The sequence below is a fragment of the Rhopalosiphum maidis genome, chromosome 2 (assembly GCF_003676215.2).
Source record: "Rhopalosiphum maidis isolate BTI-1 chromosome 2, ASM367621v3, whole genome shotgun sequence".
In the NCBI taxonomy this organism is placed as follows: domain Eukaryota; kingdom Metazoa; phylum Arthropoda; class Insecta; order Hemiptera; family Aphididae; genus Rhopalosiphum; species Rhopalosiphum maidis.
Genome location: NC_040878.1, coordinates 44,833,602 through 44,856,517, shown reverse-complemented (window position 1 = coordinate 44,856,517; position 22,916 = coordinate 44,833,602). Strand labels below are relative to the sequence as shown.

At 28.0% G+C, this 22,916-nt stretch overlaps 1 protein-coding gene across 1 annotated transcript in view; it reads right to left on the bottom strand.

Moving 5' to 3' along the window:
* The window catches only part of LOC113552140 (glutamate receptor 1-like), a 175,047-nt gene that overhangs the window by 128,289 nt on the left and 23,842 nt on the right, over positions 1 to 22,916 (bottom strand). Inside the window, exon 2 of the mRNA XM_026954849.1 lies at positions 11,875 to 12,027. Coding sequence (XP_026810650.1) covers positions 11,875 to 12,027 — 153 coding nt within the window. The remainder of the gene's footprint in view (positions 1 to 11,874; positions 12,028 to 22,916) is intronic.

Sequence of the window (22,916 nt, the reverse complement as noted above, 5' to 3'; positions counted from 1 at the left end):
AAGACACCATGTAAATACATATTTAAGACAAGGAATGTCTTCAGGTGGCAACTCTTCAATACTTTCATTATTGTTTCTTATTTTCTCACTTAATATTCCACGAATTATTTTAATCATTTAAGTAAAATTGAGCTTTTGTTGCCTTTGGCCTTTTTTAAAGAAAATTTGACACTTATTAAACAAAATATTATCTGATACGAACTAAAACACTTATTTGAAAAACTGCGGATAGATTACATCAATGAGCAACCGTCACTGACTAATATACCTAAAAGTATAGACCGTATAGTTGTTATCCAATAAACAATAAATTGTAGATCTCTCGACACTTTGTATTACACAATGACAGTTTTTATCTTACCGCACCACCCAAACGGTTATTTGAAGTAATTTGATGACAGATATTAGTCTTAAAACAACATATTAAATTTAAGTTAAATCTTTTCAGAGCAAAATTTAAAAAAATTCGATTTACTTTTCAAAAAATATGCAAATTGTATACAAATATATTAAAATATGTAATTTATAGTGATCTTTACTTCAGTATGCAAATATATGCAGAATTGAAAATGTATTATAGAATTTACACAAGTCGAAATTTTTAATAAAAATTATTCTAAGGGAATTGTCGAAAAATATGCATTTGAATAAAAATCCAAGTCCTAATAATTGTTTACTATGTAATTTTTGCAGTGTGCCCAAATCGCTGTCATAGTGATTTGATTATTTTTTTCCTGCACACGCCTTCGTGTGTTGCTATAGCATAATAATAATTTCACACTCAGACAGTGCCCACGTATTATGTTGATGTTACAACATTGTTTTACTAGAAGGAATCGCGTACTAAAATAAATGTGTATAATATATATTGTTTTCGTGCAATATGAAAACTGTGACGATGGCGACCACGATGTAATATTTTATTATTTTTATTATTGCAGAGAGAACATATTATATATGTTTTTTTAAGTAAAAATATTATGTAAACGCAAAGGGTCCAAATGTATTATGACATCCATTCGTGTATGTCTGTGATTGGGGAACAGCGGACGATTTCTTGGTGCTAATGATATATTATGCAATATTATATTATAATATAACAGTTGGTGATTTCGATAGATTTGTCATGGTGGTGACGGGGGGGGGGGGGGCACAGCAGTTGATACCACTACATTTTGGTAGTTGGAACCGCCGGTTAGATGATCAGCCATTTTATATTATGCTCACCCGCCACATTATTCGGCGTAACACTTCCACTGTCGGGTATAAAATAATAACAACGTAATGGCGTGTGCCTTGTGAAATTGTGACTGCGATCAAAGTTATAACTGTTATGAGATACGTTTCTTACTTATAATCCGTCGGTATAAACGGTATGAATGTCAAGGTATGAAAATTAAAATAACACGAATAAAGGTATCGTCGAACCATGCGGTTATGTAATGGGTACGATAAAGTAAGGTGATAGCCATGTGATTATAATAGGTTTATTACTGAAAATAAAAAAATTATACAACAGTAATATAATATAATATAATATAATATTATTATCGTGTTCCAGCACCGCCGACAACGGATATTCGTCATAATTTGCGAATAAATTGTATCAAATGTATAAAAGTACATAATCATTATATTATATTTGATATTTAAACCACAGTGGTTTGTAGATTAATCCGTTATCGAATGTGCAGTAATGGTCCTTAAACGTATAATGTATCAATGTGTATGTATGTTTAATTTGCCATTTAATACATAATATAATATTATGTGCAGTGCACACTTCACTGAAGACTGAACACTCCAAAGTTATTTTAAAACCGATTAAAATTACTCCGTCAATCAAAAATACACGTAGCGTAAACTGTAGATGTTAGTTTACTCGAAACGAAATTGATATAATAATATTAACAATCCATTAATTTGCGAAATGAAAAACGTTAATTTTTATTTAGTGCGTTTCATGGCGTACGCACAGGGGGGGGGGATTCATGAGGTTTGAACCCACCACCATTGGCCGTATTTTTTTTTAACTATTTCATATGCGTATCACAATATAATATTTTTTTACCAACAATATCACGATTATTGATTAAGTGATTCAATTAATACAATAAATAAAAATAAAATTAATAATTGATTATTGATTTTACTGATTATAATATAGTAAATTGGGTCTAATTTCTGGTGGTTCAGAGGTATATTCTCAACCTATAATTTCCAACACACCAATAATCCAACTTCCTAAGTAAAATCCTTCCCTATAAACTATATATTTTCTCATAATATATTTCTTTAAATAATTAATATATTTTGAATTATTTTACCAGTAAAACCTTTATTATTAATTATTATAATATTAATAATAAAAAAAATAGTCAAAAATGTTTTATATTTATTTTAAGTTGAGATTACGTCCTCTTTCCGCAGTTCCCGAATCGAATTTATCAATTAGTTGGTCCCAATTAATATTATTCTTTTTTTCGATCTGCAAAGTAGCTAAAAGTACGTTTTTACCTCTTTAAACATGAAAAAGATCTTTCGTAACCTTCTGTATGAGTAGGTATTGTTAGGAATATTTTATATGTCTCTGGAAAACCTTTTTGAATGTCATTTTGTTTTATGAATTCTATTTTTGATTCTAATTTGTCAAGTATTGAATTGTTGCCATATTTTTGATTTTACTATTTTAGGATATAGATAGACTAATAATTTTGATAATGTCTATTACCTGCACGAAATTTACAATTTTGTATCTGTTTATATATTATTATATATTTCAATGATTTTCTGCTTTCTGGTGGTGCAAGCGCTACATTTGCAGCATTCAGTTTATGCCACTACGTTCAGAATTAGACTGTATACTAAATAAACTAGTATCCATACATGGAAAGCTAAGTACTTTTTACATTTAAACTTAGATATCACACTATTGCTATTTGCTTTAACCGCATTTAACGCAGAATAGGTGAAATAGTGTTTATTTATAGATGTTTTTCTCGTTGCTTTGCTTTTCTTGATTTCAGTTAGACATGTTAGAATTTAATGCAGCACCTGTTGAAGTTGGACCAACAAATGATATAGGTTTCTTTATAAATCGAAGCTTGTCCGATATTGAAAAAAACATAGTGAGTGTATTTGTCATTGATAAGTTTAATCACATATTATTTTAAAATTGTTTTATTTAAAAAAAATAAATAAATTAAAAACCTGTGTAACTTAATTTAAGTGACTTAATGTACATTACATTTTTTAAGTTTTTAAATAACTTATGGACACCACCAGTAAATTATGATTTTCCAATATTAAAAATGAACTTTAAAAGAAACCTGAAATCTGTTAAATTATTTTAGAGCCAACTTAATACAAGATCTATAAAGAAGATCTTTATAGATCTTGGTATTAATTGACTCACAATGCTATCAATCCATGGGGATGTGTCTCTAACAGCTGAGGAAGTGGTGGACGATCTAGCAAAAAAGCCCAGAAAATTAGACTTTTTATTATAATGTGATGCTAATAAAAATATAATTTTTTTAAATAGTACAACATTTTTAATTAGTATGACTACGGGGGTGTGGGGGACAGAGCCCCCCACTTTTGTATTCTAGTAAATTTTCAGAGCTCCCCCATTGAAAATTTCTGAGAACGCCACTGGTGCGTTCGACAAGTACCTATAACTTGCGTGCAGTATAAAATATCATGCGATTACATTTATATAACTTGAACACTTCCAGTTTTAATGAGTATCTAAAATCGATGGTCGTTACGGTGTCGATTGGTAAACCGTCTGGTGAGCTCGAATAATTATTGGTATTTAATTAATAGGAATAAAATATTATATGTGACCACCATGCAAGAAAAAATGGATTTTTCTACGCTTAAAGTGTATTTTTTTTAGTGTTGATTGTTCTCAGATAAATCTACAGAAGCCGTGATAAAAATAATGCGTAGACGATTTTGCGAATAAGTAATCCAAATCACGATTTCAATACAGCCATAATTGTTTTTATGGTTTTATATTTTAATCGTCCACTGACACGGCGGTAATGACATTCGTTACATATTTTCTGTACTTCCATGTATCCACTATAATAAACATAATATTGCCCTATTATAATTGTGTCAGTTTGTTATAATGCGCCCAGATATGATGATCGGCTACGATGCCCATTGCCCTTTACTGTAAACGTATACCATTACTAAGGTTACCGGAATCGCACGCTAACTAGAATTAATGCGTTCTGGTTTAAGTAGAGGAAATGTTCCTCTGCGGGTAAGCCCGGATCAAAACAATTCGAAATATCTGAACCGCTGGAACGCTCACATTTTGCAACGAATGTTTGACAACTCCGAAAAAAGTTCTATCAAACTGTCAATGCGTGAATTTGGACAACAAAAGTTCGTCCGTTATTGGCGGACAAACAGTAGTATAATATATTGGTCGTCGTGTTATATAAAATATATTTTATTTTCGCGGTTGTATCGGATAAACCACAAATGTCAATTATATTGTTGATAGAATAATATTTTGTTCATCATTAGTGCACTCCACAATTAGCGTGACTTTGAATTCAAACTATATCGTATAGTTATTTACAACGATTTTTTTAAAACGATTATTCGTTATAATAAAAACAGCCTACAGATATAATATACGTGATATACTTACTACATAATTTTAAAATTACACGTTATATTATAATTGTATGCAATAAAAATAGTTAAAATAAAATATATATATATTTTTGTCGTGCCGACTGGTCATCATATCGTTATTTAGACACAATTAAAACCGCGTGCAATATGTTATTATAATAATAATAATATAATTACGCCGTCGTGTCACCTGCTTCATACTATCCAGAATATTAATAGTATAATAATATACATACTCGTACTATACACATTAATATGATCATTAATATAAGTACAAAACTATGTGCTCAATTTTCGAGCGCAACGTTACAGCTAATGAATGTTATTACTGTAATCACAATCTGTTATACTATTCTGAATCTAAAAATTGTTACTTTACTAACGACGACGCTATTAATAACAAAATTATTGCGATGATAAAACGTCACGTTGACGGACAAGACTAGGCGCCTAGGCCAAACACGAATTATGTCGGATTCAAATGGTTTCAATAGAGCTTATAGTGACTAGGGTGTTTATATATGAGTATATAACGTGTATATATATATACATTATGATACGTGTCCTTGAAGAAGAAACTGTCGGCCACGCCTTTAGTTGTAGCTTGATTTATATGTGTGGTACATTTCGGTTGTGCACAATTTATATAAATATATATTATACGAGTACACTTTTTGAGCGTTAAACACCAATCAAATTGTGTCGACAGATTATTGTGTTCGGAGACAGATCAAGTCGAACAAATGTTCTAGGCATATTGATTTTTTCTTAGTTCAATATACCCTCAAAAAAACGTAATAATGGCATTGGTAAAAATGATTTCCTTCAGAATGAAATAATAGAACACAACTAAGCGTGTCGCTCTGTTTTACTTAGTCAATGTTGGTGTAACTCGTCATTAAATAGGTCGCTGTAATGGATGTGTAATTAAATTTTAATTTAATGATAAATTATTGCAAGCAAAAACTGATTCTTATCCAGTGGTGGCCAAATGATTTTAACATTGGGGGGGGGGGGGTGGCCGATTTTTTAATATGTACTATTTAATCATTAAAACATAATTTATGGTTATGCACTTATGCCTATTATACACTTTTTAAATTAAGGTAAATTAGTACTTTATTTATAACAAGTGAGGAGTGTGTTGTTATTAAATATTCGCGATCATCGAGCGGAGTGATTCCCGTTTATTTTGTAGGTATAAGCAACTAAATATTATAATAACAATAACAGCCTTATTCCTAGAATGAGTCTGGTATCTCGATAATAATACTATGTATACGCGCATAGGCGTTGTTTTGAGAAAAAAATAAAACAAACTATAATACATATACTTTGATATTATAGTACAATATAATTAATTTAATTGTTATAAATATTAAACAAAAAAATTATTGAGGGGATCTATATCCCCCCCCCCGGTTTGACCGCAACTGTTTTAATCGAAAACGGTATGTCAGCCTATTTATCTTTTAGGATATTTTACTATTTATTTATTACTGTATAGATAAATAGGTTTGTGGTATGGATTGCTAAAATTAATTTAAGTATTTTTAAATTGCACTGTGTATAGTAAATCAAACAAACGTAAAAGAGAAACGTTTAAAATCTTTAAAATTTGTTTACAGTAAAATTGTCAAACGACACGTTAAGTCACTTACTTCTGCAATTATTTTTATTAGATTTTCAATATTTTGAGGTAAAATGTCTGTTTTTCCCATTTTTTTTATTTCGTATTTTTTTCAATTATATATAAAAAAATACTAACAATTTTACCCATTAATTTTGATTTGCAGTCAAAAACCATTCTCAAAATTGAGAATCTGAACATTTTTAATCTACCTGAAGACGACGCAAAACACAAAATAAGCATACACGCAAGACTAATAAATCTTAAATAATAGGATATATTCAAATATATCAAAAAAATGCGCACTTTTAAATTGAAATCTGTTCGACTGTTACCGATGAATTCTCAATTTTGGTAAAAATTTGTTACTGAAAAATACTCGCTTAATTGAATCACGTGAATGAATAGAGATAATTTTATATTAGTACAATATAATTGGTATAGCGGCAATGCAAAATGTCAAACTCCTTTGGCGATATATTTTTTAAATACAATCATCAGTAATTAATGGTTTTTATTTTTATTGTTTTTAATAAATTTGAACATACTGTGTGTTGTTGTACCGGTAATTAAAAGTGGTTATTGCCGGTGTGTATATATATATATTACACAACCAATATCGTTTCGAACTGAAAAAATGTATAATTGTACCATAATTGTATACCGAAACGATAAATTATAGCCAAAAATTAACCTATTGGCTTTTTACCAGCGGTGTAATTTCAATTTTTTTTTAATACACATCTATTTATGCTGGCGGCCGCAAACCTTGTCTGGAATCTGTCCATTTTTCAGGCTAACCAATTTAAAAAGTGGGCAAAATTAACATACTATTGGATTTTAAAAAACCAAATATATACCTTACGCTATCCAAATCTCGCCATTAGACTGTTTTATAAGCTTAGCCGACCGAAAAAAAAATAACGGTTACCCTCTCATCCGGAGTACTGTAATAAATATGGTCGACCGTGCTTATCACAGTTGAAACGCGCGAGTTTAAAACCTCATTGGATTTCGCTGACAACTTTGAAATTACGTCTGTTATTTCTATATTGAGGTATTATAAAATCATGTTTTTCTGTATTCCGTCAACCGTATAGTAAGCCTTGTCGAGTATTGTATCATTATTCATTGTATACGGTATACTCTTAGGGAGCGAGTAACTGTGATATTTTCCGTCTTATTTCAACACACCTGTCTCAAAACTGTCTGGCTTACCACAATATCTTATCAAAATACTTAGGTATACTTTATATTGTTCTCGAGTGTATAATGCCATATATAGGTATATTTAATAATACATTTTAGTATTACGCAGTACTACAAGGTTTCGGTAAAATGAGTCTTGAACATTTCTACACATTACCTCGGGCTCGACGAAATACGTAGCCCGTTTTCCGAGGTTTATACCGCGTATGGATTTTCAAGGTAAAATGTACTACACAGCCGCCTATTATTATAATAGCCTAATACGTTCCTTTTAGCTATACCTATTATTCCATGCGCTTTCAATTAAAATTTATGATTTTATATTATATATTTATATAATAAGTACATATTATATTGTAATGATTGGCTTAAAACAAATCCAATTAAATTTTCAATTCGAGAAATTGTCGAAATCTTTTAAATATGTTTGTGCATTTCTATTGTTTCTTATTATTCAAAAATGGTTGTATAGGTCATACATAGTAGATTTGCATTGTTGTTATATTATTCTCGCTGACAACCATGATATTATTGTTTAGTGTATTAATACAATAGGGACTGTAAAAGATGTTTTTGTTTTGTTATAGTTTAGTTCTTATTTAAACACCGTGTAACAAAGGATAGATATGATATAAAAATAACTAATAAATAATTAAATATTATAAATTTATAATTTTGTAAAAACGATAATTTTCTATATATACAATTTAAACTAATTGCAATCTTCCAATAAGGTCTTCCACCGTTATTATTCGTTAGTGTATTAATACAATTTAACGTCGAATGTCTTTAATCGCATCGTATTATTTGTACGAGGAACATAAAAATGTTTGAAATGATCTATTATATATATTAAGTACTACTAAACCACTACTGTTTTGAAAGCAATGATTTATCATTGCTTTCAAATGTCTTTTAATGCGAAATAATACACCACTTTAATGTACTGAGGTAAGTGAAGCGAAACGAGTGACCAAAACTTGATCAATGTTGTACCTTGTCCGATTTTTTTTAAATAATATAATGTGTAGCAGGGCGTATAGAATAGGCAATATAGGTACATTAATGTTTCGAAGAACAATAACGTTATGTTCAATGGATTTGTTTTACATTGCATTGTTTTTTTTTTTATTATTTTATCATGACTAGAAGTCATTGACTTACTGTATCTGACAGTAGTCCATTGATAGAAAATTCAATGACAATAACGTTCCATTTTAGCACTGAAGTTCAATATTTTTACGATTAAATACAATTTGAAAAAAAAAAAATGCACAAATGAAAGCTGTTCATATTACATGCGTACACTATAATATAGTGCACAGAAGGTATTTATTTCAATAATCTAATTGAAACGAATAATAAATCAGATAAATTTATTGATAAATTTATATTATACAATTTTTAAGTTTTAATTGACATTTCATCATAATACTATTTTTCATTTAAAATTTATAGGTTGTAAGAACTAGTATAATATGTTATCGTTCTTCTGTCACTACGGGAATATAATTGTTTTTTTTTTTTTTTGTATTTTGGTTACAGTCATAGCTTTTTATAAAGATATAATTATTTATTTTCAATAGCTATTGGGCAGGATTACATATAATTTGTTTAACACAAATGTAAGGTTAATTATAATAACAAAACGTGAGAGGATATATTAATACCACTTTTCAATCAGTCTGTATTAATTTTACGAGAATGATACAAATAGTGATTAATGATTATATACTTTTTGGGAAATAATATTTGATGAAATACCTAATACTATATAGTCAAATTAAGCAATTAGTTCATGACAAACTTTCAAAATAAATTTACAACACACATTGTTTTTAAATTGAGTTAACGAAACGGTACGTGTCATTAGCATGTATATAGTCTCACTCTTATATTAAGACCACAGTTATAATAAAATTTGAAAGAGGATTGCCGGATCGTATACAATTTTACGTTGTTTAATCTAACGTATCGTTGGAGTGAATGGCATATGTAAAAGAAATTAACAGTCTCAGATAACTCAAAATCGAATTGACTGCAAAAATACGAGTGAAGATGTAAAATAAAATAGTGGCATTAGATTAATATTTAACAAAATTATCATAAAAAATATTAATCTAATAAAACGTGTTAAAAACTATATGATATTATACAACAGAATATTTGTTAGCTGCTATAGATTGTGTTTTTGGGGTATTATTCACTAATTCACCACTAGAACGAAGTGCTTAAAAGAGTGTATACTGTACATAACATTATTTTCTGAAAACTCGACAATTATGGTCGATAAATAAAATTTAACCATGTCCATTGTCTATGTCTATTGTCTAGAGAATAAGCCATTCAATAAGTTGCTCAATTTACTGCATAGTTTAAATAGCTATTTTAAAAAAAAAAAACAACGACCAGATTGTATAACGAGTGTTTTTGGCCAGGGTATAGTGCTAGACAGATAAAATGTCGTATATTCACAATTATTGGTATAAAAATAAATGTGTACGATAAAAAACTGAAAAATTCCATTATCTTATCATATCATAATAGAATTATTCGGTCAACAAAATTTGAATAAATAGAAATATAACAAGCATTCAAACTTAAATTGATAATTCTACTTACTAGAATATAAAATAATGAATAATAAAATATCGAAAAATAAATAAAATTATATATTTAAACTTAACATTTGATTTATATTCTACTGATGTCTAATAGTATAATTTATTTTAAGTAAAACTAGAAAAATTCTTAAGTAAAAAATTGGATCACGAATTAAAGAAACAACGAGATTTTTACAGATAAGTGAAATCTAAAATGACGATTGATATGTATATATAACGGTGAATAAGACAGGGAGATTCATATAATTACATAGAATTTGGTACAGCTAGAATAGAATATTATATAATATAATAAATGTTTGAATATTTAATCGTGTTAGGCAACACAATGTTTTTTGGTTTCTATTATGTCGAGGGAGAGGAAAGATCTCGTACATTATTTTGCCTATAAACAATGAACAAGCAGCACCCTTTCGGTTAGGTCAGGCCGAATACTAGTACATCAGTACTAGTTCATATTTCTTCTCGAAAAAATGTTTTCATATGGAAATTAAAATATTAAAAAAAATGCATTTAACAATTAAGCTTAAACGGAAACAGTGCAATGATTCACTTCAGTTGACAATTAATTTGAATTAAATTTTTGTCATGCAAATTTTAATAACAATTATTTACGCTAGGATAGCTATCTTTTTAATGTATATACAATATAGTAATAATTTCAATAAAGATTTAAGATAAACAGTGAGTCAGTCACATATAAGGGTGGAAAAATAATCAATATAATATCTTTATTTTTATTTTCAATTATTATAAAAGTGTAAATGTTTATTAGAAATATCGTTAATACAGAATAATAAATCGGGTTGGTTTTATTTACTAATATATGTATGTATATCATGTATTAGTATTATATTTGGAAATATTATTTTTACTAATACTCAAATGCATATATTAACTTAAGTCAACTTCCAAGCTAATTAATTAATTTTAAATTAGAATAGGAGTCAGAGAACTATTGTTTCTTTATGATGCCATTCGTATGTGATGTTTCTCGAATTTGAACTATTTTTAATAGTAATAAATTAGTTTTCATATGGGGTATGTATTATTATCTAAAATTAAAATTTAACATTGACAGTAGTGACAGTATTTTAATAATAATTTTGAAAAAATAAATTGTTTGAATGAGTGACGATTTTATATTTTAATTCTTTTTTAATCCTGTACATCAGTGGCTTCCAGCCTTTTTGCGGACCACTATTTTGTAATGAAATTTTTGAGGTCCAATAAATAATATAACAATATCTATATACGTATATGTACATAATATATAACAATATTATTTTAAATATATACTTTAATAATGTTAATATAATAATGGTCCACGGCCCATGGGCTGGGAACTGCTGCTGTACATATATGGGTACATTTTGTTAATATTTTTTATATAAATTAATTTATTATTGTTTTTTAAAAATAAGTATACCATTCTAGTAACATATCTATTTTCACAATAATTTTTATTCAGTATAAAGAAAAAATCTGTTTTGTATAACAGTCTTAATCATATTGTCTAACGACTAATGTGATAGATATACAAAATAATATTCACTAATATGTTATAAGATAGGAATATTTAGCATAGAATAAAAAACAGTTATTAATTTGTATATATTATAATGCGTACCACCAATATAAATATAATGATATTGTTCATCTAACGTATTTTAGTGATCTTTTTAAATTAGTTATTTATTGATATGAATCAATCTAAAACTATCATATTATTTTAATTAAAAAAAAACTCACTCAGTTTAGATAATTTAAAAGCATCTGCAGTTTTAATCACGTCCACATAGGCTTGTAGTTCAAATCGTCTTTCAGTATTGTTTTGGTTATGCTTAAACACAGCTAATTTGAATGCGGTTTGCACTTCATCAGATCCTTGTTCAAAAATTGCTCCTGTGGAAAAAATAACAACAACAATAATAATAGATTAACTGGATTCTTTATTGATTAATCTGAAGAAAATATATTCGCAACGCGCTATAATGGTCATCAGACGTATCGTGCCATAGGATTTATTTACGACTTCACAGTGTAAGGAAAAAGTTCTTCCTTTATCAACCGACCCGATTCCGTATGTCCTTTGGGTCACTGAAAATTTGTCCTTAGTTTTGCACTCCAAATAACTATCTCTTTCTCTCAAATACAAAATCCTATTCTCTTTTAGTCCAGTGCACATTTTGTTCAGCTGATCCCACTAAGGCCCTTTCCCTTCCCACTTGCCATCTACGTAGAACTTCGTCCGAAGAACAGATTCACATTAAATCGTCTAGAAAAGTATTATTAGAATGGTCGTAAGTTTTTATTTTACCCACCAACCACCACCCATTATCCGTGTATTGTATACTAGACAAATATTTGAACCATTCAGTTTGGGTCACTTCATTGGTTACTATTCGTGTACATTTATATTACTGTGGTATATTGACCAATCATTAAGTTTTATGAAATAGACTCCAGAAAAATATGATAAGTCTTTTGTGTCTCGAACGAAAACCAATCATCATATTTAACCGACCGTTGTTGCCAAGCGGCTTAGTTTTTCGAGAACATTAAATCCGATGATAATAATATTATATCGAAGAAATTGTTGTGTTTTTATAAAACCGTTCAAATAACCTACTATATTTCTATTTCAATAATTCAAATCATTTTACGAAATTAAAATCTTTTCAATTTTGAATACTACAATAATGATTTTATAATGAAATAAAAATAATTATGTTATTTGATGGTAATAGTATAATATAATTTATTCATTTGGGAAACAAACTGTTTAAATAAACTAAATAAGTTACATTTACAAAATAACAGAGACAGACAAATTCTATCGCATAGTATGTACTTAAATTCTTATAATATTAAATTTTGGTTAAAAGTATTTTTTCTACTGAATTTTAATAGAATAAAATATATATTGTCTGAACGATTAATAGTATCTACACTTTTTCTATGTAATATTTTTTAAGATATTCAGAAACGTCATAAATAACTCAATGGAAAAATGTACATTGGTTTTTACAGATATATTTAGATACAAAACTTAGTATAAAAATTATAAAATCCTTATGGTATATATATAAATTATATAAATTTGTGTTGTAACAAGTATTATAAATAAAATTGTTAATTTCAAATTAATATTGAATAAATAATGAATTAGTAATATCTATAATTTATTTGCTATTTGAAATTATATAATAATTTGATTTATATCAAAAATAACAATATATTTTTTTTTAGTTATATATAGTAGATACAAAATATAAATAATTACTAAACTAATACTAATACTTGTAGAATTTAAATTAAAAAATTAAAGTAAATATTGGATTACCTATTATAATTATTAGATAATTTTAAAAATGTTAAGTATGGATGTATATGGTTGCGATTAAACAAATTAACACGTCTTATAAATCCATTGCGATTGCTATGCGTCTAATTCAATAGAAAGCGCGCCATTGTTTCGATTTGAAAGAGAAGCCCAACTAATTAAAATATATTGTGCTACACCTTTAATAATTTTGTACATTTTCCGATTTTGTTATACAGTGTTTATTAATTTATCCTCTAAATCCGAGTTGGCGTACAACTATCGATCATTCTTAAATATTTACAGTAAACCAATAACAATTTAAGTGCTGAAAATACAAAAACAGTTTTTGTTCACTCAGTTTGTTCTGTTAAAGTTATACAATGTTGCTCCAAAACCCAATGCCCGTTTTGGTTTTAAGATAATCAAAATAAAATTTGAATTTAGGAAACAATAAATGTTGAATTATTTAAATTTTATAATATTTTAGAGGCCTCTGATAACTGCTCGTTTCGCTCAATAACCTTTTGTCGGCTAATTGCCTCTTGGAACTTAATATCTGCAATTTCAATATTAAAAAAAAAAATAAGTAGAAAATAAAATATATCATACTTCTCTATATTATACAAAGAGCTTCTATAATCCATAACTATGGTCATTTTATTGTATAAAATTAATGATTATACATAATATACGATGTCGTATGATGTGATGATATCATTATATAGTACGTAATAGTTATATAGTATACTCGTATTTCACGAATAACTATTCGAATAAAAAGTTTATTTAACTAATTTACTGTAATATATCTATACAATTTATGTGTGCCAAAATAAAATATAATATTATCTGGTATCAAAAAATGTATTTTATGATAAATGCCATCCAAATTCTTTTTGCCTGTCTTAACTCAAACTTTTTTTATGTAAATAATCCAATGATCTTGGAAGTTTATTGATATAAGTTACAAATAAATAATAACTATTAATTTTTTATATCTCAAATAATGTAAAATAAGTAATTTTAATGAGTAGTTTTTTTTTCATTGGACATAAAACTTCAATCGTTACTCTTCAATGTTTAAATTTTTTAATATTATTTGCGAGTATCATTTATTCATTAGTTCTAATAAGTATTAGAAAATACTTATTAATTTATTATGTGATATTCTTTGACTAAATGTTTAATATACAAAAATTATTAGTACAAAAATGTTCGTAAATTAATGTAAATAATAAATTTAAATTGCAAATGAATACAGTACGATTTTATCATCATTTACACATGGCACTGTATTATTCATTTATTTTTTTTATTTTTTTTGATTTTATCAAATTATAATTATAACGATCTAGGTGGCTGGTAATAATTAGAACACATAAGTGTCATCCGCGTACATTTATTTTAAAATGTGAATTGTATGAATATTATATTTGAAAACTTCAATCCATACCATATTTGCTTGCATGATATTCATTTAAAATACGTTTTAAGTAACTGACGCAATGGCGTGAACAGTTACATTCATACATTCCAAATGGGATTTAACTACGGTGCGAAAAATCGAAATATTCACGATAAAAAAGCAACATCTTTACGGTGCATTAAACGTAATGTAAAACGTATCCAGTGAAAGACTGTTTGTTTAACAATATAATACTCAACTTATTCTGAGATGTGTATGTTATTTTGTGTGAAAAACGCCGTTTTTGTCGTTCACTCGAATTTACGTATTGGCGTATTTATATTTTAATTTACAATTAATTTTTATGTTATTACTATACATATACTTATTTTTATTTAATACTTATGAACAATAAATGTAATAAATATAAATTATGCTGTAGTTAACATTTTAAAAACCCATATACATCATAACAGTATTATTTATGATTAATGAGCAAAATAACTAAAAATAATGAATAATCCTTGAGGATTATTTGTATTTTGGTTTCATCATATTTATACGTGGTGGCCGATTGGAAGGTACTAAAGTTTTTAAAATTAATATGAATTGTTGTTGTATCTAATGTCAGCGAAAATAAATTGGTATAATAAAAGTTGAAAATCTTGAAAATTATATTGTTCCAACTAAATATAAAAACTTAGTTAAAATCATGTCATGCTTGGTCAAATTCAACGACAATTTATTCTTAGAAAGTGATTGTTCTCCGAGTGTTTGTCTACAAAACAAGAAGAGATCTCATACTGTATAATATACTTAAAAATGTTTATGTTATAATTTATAACACTTTTTTGTTGTACGATTTAATTAAAATAATGACAATTACATAATATAATATAGCTTATTACTGTTTTTCTTAGTGAAACATTCTAAAATGAGTTTATTCTTTAACGACTTTACTTATAAAATTGTTTGTACAAATTAAAGAGCTCAAAACATTATGGCTGTGCAAATATTTAATGTTGTTTTTAAATATTTAAAAACCATAAACATCATTGTTCTTTTTATATTTTTTTACAACGCGTAGATTTCCAATTAAAAACAAAAAAGTGAGCTACAGAATCATAACTGCGAGATATTATTTGAAAGTCATTCATGTTTCTAACGCATTATTATGCACACGCGAAGGTTTTGATTCATATTTTCTCGTGGGACATACTGTTCTTGAACAATGTCTGTGAAAAGTCAAATTGTCTGGCCATATAAGATACAGGATTTTGATATATGTGTATTATGTTCGGTCATCTATCATTATGTTATGTAAAACAAATAGCGCCGGATAAAATCATCTCCCTCTGCTATCGTTCCGACCTCTTCTCATACACCCTTTATATAGACTTTTTTTTCAGTCGGGAAAAAAATAAAACATATAATATCTATATAAATAACTATTACGAGTTACCGTTCCGGCGATAAACAAAAAAGCATTTGTCAGTATGAAATAAAAGGAGGCCCTGATAAATTGTTGTCGGGCCGCCACCGAGAGATTGGCTTTCGGTCGGGCGATGAGGGAATGAATAGGGGGGAAAGGGGTTCGAAACATGTAATTTATATATATTTATATACGGCGAAGGAGAGGGATTGAGAGGATGGCGGTAGTGTGTATCGAACTCTGTATAGTCGTCCGTCGTCAGGAAAAAGGAACGCTGTAGTAAATTTGTTGCCAAAGACCGTGTCCGGTGATCGGGTTCGTGCCTAACGAAAAGGACGGGTGGAAAGTGGAGGTGAACATTCACGTGCAGAAAGTGACGGAGTCGCATATAGTACCTATATAGTGATAGAACACACTCGCGCACACACCCGCGTACCCACACTGTACACTGTATACACTATTTTCTGTGTATTCGTAATAATAGTAGTAATAGTAATAGTAGTAGTATTATATAAACTGTATTGCAAAGGAGTGTATATAAACTGCCGGCAAAAAAGCTCCGAGTCCCTATCATCTATCTAACGTGTTTGGTACGCGTCCAAACCACGCCCACCGTCTGTGTCTCGCCCTCTGCTCTCTCACTCGTCCCACTTTCCCATCGCTATCTCTCTTCCACTGTCGCATCGCCCCCTTCACTTGAACTCACGTTCTTTTTTCCACTCTACTATCATGTGTATCCTTAACCCTTACACACACACACACAACCCTTCCCGTCCGTATCTTCACAACTGTGAGTTTTTGTTTTCCGATCGGCCAAGTTTTCTGATGTAAAACAAATTGATTGCCCCGGATTTTAGTCCGTTTCTTTCCTACCCTTTTCCGATACTATCACATGTGCGCGTGTGTGAGTATGTCTTTCTCTTTATCAATCCTCCGTGATCCCTGTCCCGCGCTCTCCTCTTATCTATCTATCCGTCTATCTCACATCAGTGGCCCGGATTGACTTGACGGTTCGTTTTTATCACTAAATGCTTTAGTATATCAGCCGGATCACCCAACAGTACGTTGGCCGACGAACATCAACTATATACACGTATATAATAATATATATACATACAACTAGCTCCCGTGGATTAAACTTCAATTTTAGATTTGATTTGAATTACCGGGGACAAAAATAATTAAATTAATCGAATGCGCGGGAGATAAGAATAAGATTGTAACAAATATAATGTCAGCTATAAAATGTGTAGATACTTTTACTATTCAACAAAGAGTAATGGTCTTCTATTTGTTTGTTTTATTCAAAATTTAAGATAGTATAGAACAAAACAGGTTGCTTTTGATTAACGTTGATATTAATATTATTCTTAATATGGTATATTTTGTATTATTTTTATTAAAATTAATTGTTATGTAATAATAGTTTTTAATTTCAGTTTATAATTGAAAACTGTATAATATTGAATAATGGAAATAAACTGAATAATTGTGTATTTTTAATAAATTTATTTAAAATATTTAAAAATTATTTTATAACCAATTATAACATGTACAATATTATTTCACATGATAAAATGAGAGAAATAATGGAAATGGATAGAATGTTTACTGTTTACTGTTTAATGTTTAGTGTTTTAGTAAAAATAATTTATTCGTAATTAAATAGATGATTTTTTTTGATGTTGAATTAGTATTTATATGTAATAGAATAAATATTTTAGATGATAATAAATATTAATTTTAAATCAAATGTATGAGACATTAAAATGTTATATGTATTTTTAATTTCCAATGTGCAACTGAAAAATAAAATACTTAAAATCTATATAATTATTAGCTATAAATAATGATTAAATTATATATTCTATTTTTTTTCTGAATACAGTAAGCAAGTAGGCATATAAATATTTCAACTTGCACAATTACAATTTTTAAATCAATTTATAAAAATTATAAAAGTATTTATTTGTATTTTATATATAATTTAAATTAAAATTTAATTTATATATTATTATTTTTTCATATTGAGTTATGAAGTACTACATTTTCTCTGAAAGCTATACGTAATAATATACGTAGAATATCAATACAAATTTAAAATTAACTAAGCATAGTTTTTGAAAGCTTTTTATAAAATACATTTTAAGTAAAATACTTATTAAATTATTATATGTATAATACATAAATATATTGCATATTTTATTATATTACAGACTGATATTTCTCTTAAATTTGTTTTTGCATACACTTTTATTATGTGTTTTAACTTATACACTTCCTCGATGATGGATCATTATTAACATTTCCTTAAGATGCGTGCAAAACGTTAGACCCTAAATTACTATTAAATAAGTTATACACATAATATTTAATATTATAACACAAGGGCCACGTTTACTCGAATGTTATTAAAAATTTAAAGATGAAATTTATTCTACTATATTTTTGCGAACATAATAACATTTTTTTTTTTTTTTTAAGTTTATAATATCAATTTTAAATTTACCTATATTTTACAAGTTATAACTAACTTTCTTCATATAGTTGATTAATGATTAAATCTATTACATAAATGTTTTAAACAAGTACGAGTAAAACTATATAATAACTATACATATATTATTTATTGTTCATATTTATGTTAACTACTTATAATAATATAAATAAAAATATAGTTATTTAAATGAAAAATAAAATGTTTTGGTAAAATAGTAATAATTAGCGATTTACTTGTTAAATATAAGTATTTAATACCAACCCTTCATAAATATAAAGAGTTAACGTGTTTTTTTGTTTTGGTAAATTTCTTAAAAGGATAAATTGTCATTTAGACATTATGGTAAATTTATTGAATTTAAAGAATAATATATATTTAGTAATAACAATGTACTACTAATCAAATATTTAAAGAACATTTTATGTATATATAGGTATATAATAATTATGTATTTGAGTATATTATTATAAAAACTATTAGTTATAGTTAAATATTTTTGTAAAATGTTTTAAGCTTGATAATTATTTGTATGAAAAGTTTTCAAGTTTAATCTATTCCATTAGCTATGTACCCTAGAGAAATTTAGATAAACATTTCGGGAGGTTTATATCAAGTTGGATATTTTAATTTTGAAACAAAAATTGTTTGTTTAAATAAATTCTAGGATGGTGAAGAGGTAAGGATATGAGGTCAATATTTTTTTTAGAGTTAACAAAAATATATTTAAAATAATATTATTTATGTGTATGTAGAAACAAAAATTAAATATAAAAATAAATTATAAAATACTACAAGTTTAATAATCTCATAATATTAATACATTTTTGTTTGCATTGTATTTTTACAACTATTAAATAATTTCTTGAAAACTAATGCATTGTTTAAACAAAATAGAAACAAATATAAGTTCCTTGAAGTGTAAAATTACTGTAAAATAATATTCACACTATTAGTAGGTACAATATTATATTTTACTGTTATCGTATTTATTAGGCAAATAAAGATCGCCGGCTGTGACCCCGATACTTTTATCTTATTATGAAAACTCCCACAAAACCGAAACATCTATTTTTACTGACGGGATTTTCCATACCTCTTATGAGGGAGCTACGAAAGATAGGTGCACTAACACTGTGGATTACTTTTAAAAGAATCATAGTTGTGGCCGCAGGCCATCTATAAAATATTTTCCCGGGGTAAAACGCACAAAGTTCTTTATATTATAAAATCCGTGAGAAATATTTTTTATTGATTTTCGTTTACACATAAAAAGACATAACAAAATATAATGAATTCGTGTAAATTATATTGAACGTTACTTCACGCCCATTTTTATAAATTAATGGAAATGTCGACAACATGACATTAGGGCTTACACGACATACCACAAAAATTTAAAATTTATTTCATTCTGTTTACTCAAGTTTACGAACGATTTGATAACAACGAATCATGCGTATATTTGTGTATTTACAGATACTCTCTAGATACGTGTTATTAAATTTTATTGGACTAATGTCAGTTCATAATTATATATCAGAAATTCATATTGTTTTATCATATTATTTCGGTAATAACGAGAAAAATAAACGTAAAAATTAGTGATAAAAAAAACCATTAATATTTCATATCAATAATCGCCGTTCACACATTCCAGTAGAAAAAAATAATACAAACTAAAATCACGGTAATATTAAATTAAATTGTATCTGTTCGGTGTTCATCTAAACGATATAAATGATATGCAATAATGTTGTCCGTATATATTACACGTGTGCACGATGTACGCTCATCAAAGCGTTATAAGTATATTCGTATTTATTTCTAAACAGAACCTCTGGTTCCACAATGTGATGACACATCGACAATATAAACAATTAAACACTTAAGTTTTAGTAACGTACCGATAACAGCTTATCATAAATCAAATTAATCAATACGTTTATTAATTATTATGAGTTCAACAATAACACTATGACTTTGAAACATACATAATATCAGCGACACATCAGGATTGGATTTCAGTAGTTTTATTACTGTGATAATAAGAGAATCGTTTATCTGGAGATTGCTGACTGTGGTCTGATACACCTACAAAAATATCGTTTGCGTAAATATCGCGTATATCTATTATTTCGTAGGCGGGAGAACCGACAGCCGAGACTATACTTTTGTCTCTTTTGTCATCTGCGCCTGATGGGCGAGACTCGACGGAGAATTCGTCCGAGAACCGTAGTATTGCCGGGCTTTCAGTGCAATATTTATAATATAAGTATAATATTTATTCATCTCAACCGGTAGGTATACCATTACAATGTGAAACGCACTGCGCCGTGCCACCGTCATCACAATAATAATAATAATAATGATGATGATGATAAGACCATTGTTGTCGGCTTCTATTGAAACTATAGAAATAGGGAAAGTATAGAACTAACACGCGCACACACGCGTCAGACAAACTGCCGGGGGATGAACAGAAATATCCGTCTGGGTCTGGTTGCAGGCGTGACGGGTGGCGAACCCTGCCCCGACCGCGCGCAGCAGTCAGTCGGTATTCGGCGTACTTATGCGTTTATCTTGTGTATAGGTATACGATAATACACGCGAGCATATATACACCTTGTCCGTAAATCATTATATATAATATTCACGTATGCGATTATTATTATTATTATTATTATTGTATACGTGTAGTTTTGAAGTTTAGGGTGGGAGTGAAGGAGGGTTGGATGGTGGCGGTCGAAAGAATTCGGTCGGCGGGCGGTGACGAACATCGTCGCGACGGAGACTCGCTTGTTAATTAAACACGCTCCGTCGGTGGCGGCGGCGTCCGTTGCCCCGCGCGTTCTATACGTTAAAATATTATAAAATCGCAGTCTGCACTACACCTACCTATGCGACGAGACGAGTTTCGCAGACTTATAATATTATTATATGATTATTGACTGTTTATTTCGTCATCTACCTTCGTTAGTGTATGAAGTGTACTGTATAGAAACAACAAAGGACCGTGTCCCGCCGGTGAAAATTCGCAGTGGAGTGTGCAAAATAGTTGGTTAGTTTCGGAATAGTTTTATAATATAGTTTTTCCGTGTCACGTAATGTATTCAGACAGAATGTTTACATGCCCTTAAATTTAAATTTACTTGTTTAAATTAATGTTTCGAATCGTTTAGTTGTTATTCTTACTATTATTGTTATATTTATATTTCTTACTATTGTTATACCGTTTCATTATTATTGTCAATGCCATAATTCCTAATATATACTTTCCATATATGATTTAAATAGCTTATATGTATACGCTATAACCTATTTAAATTATATCATTATTAAGTCTAACTAAAAATATACACGATTATTTTGTACTTTGCTAAAGGGTTCTAAGACCCATTTAATATGTGTATATAAATAAATAAATAAATAATAATGAAAATAAATCGACGAATTGTCGTACTATAAAGTTGAAAAATTGGAGCGAGTTTATCCTGCCTACTATTCTCGAAATAGAAGGCGTTGTGCTGCTGTGACGACTAAGCTAGCTTAAGTGTAGTGTTTTGGTATAGTATAATATATATTATATATATATATTGTTAAGTTCATACTTATGTAATTCATAAGGTGATGTACCAAGCATGCCCTTCTTTTTTTCAATAATACAGTCATTTTAAATTTAATTTTTGGAATTTTTAAAATTACTTAACATTTCGACGTATCAGAATCAAAATTCGAACGATTGGTTTTTGAATTATTTATCCTTGTGTTCTAATAAATGTCCACGATATAGAGACTATTGATATTTGAAAATTTTGGTAATTAATATAAATCTGTCAACATTATAATAATTTTTAAGTATAGTCTAAATAAAAAAAATAAATACTAAATTCAATATTATACTTATGTAGCTTATATATATTTTTAAGAAATATTATCCTTAGTATAAAAATTACTTAATAATCGAAAATTACTCGTTAGCATTTTGAATTATATAAAATATGATCATAAATATCCACTAAATAATTTACAGGTTGTCCTTATTTTAAAAACCAAAGTTTATATAAGCACAGGACTATCTTTAAATAGAAATAAATAATTCAATGATTTATTAATATGGTTTTTGAGTATA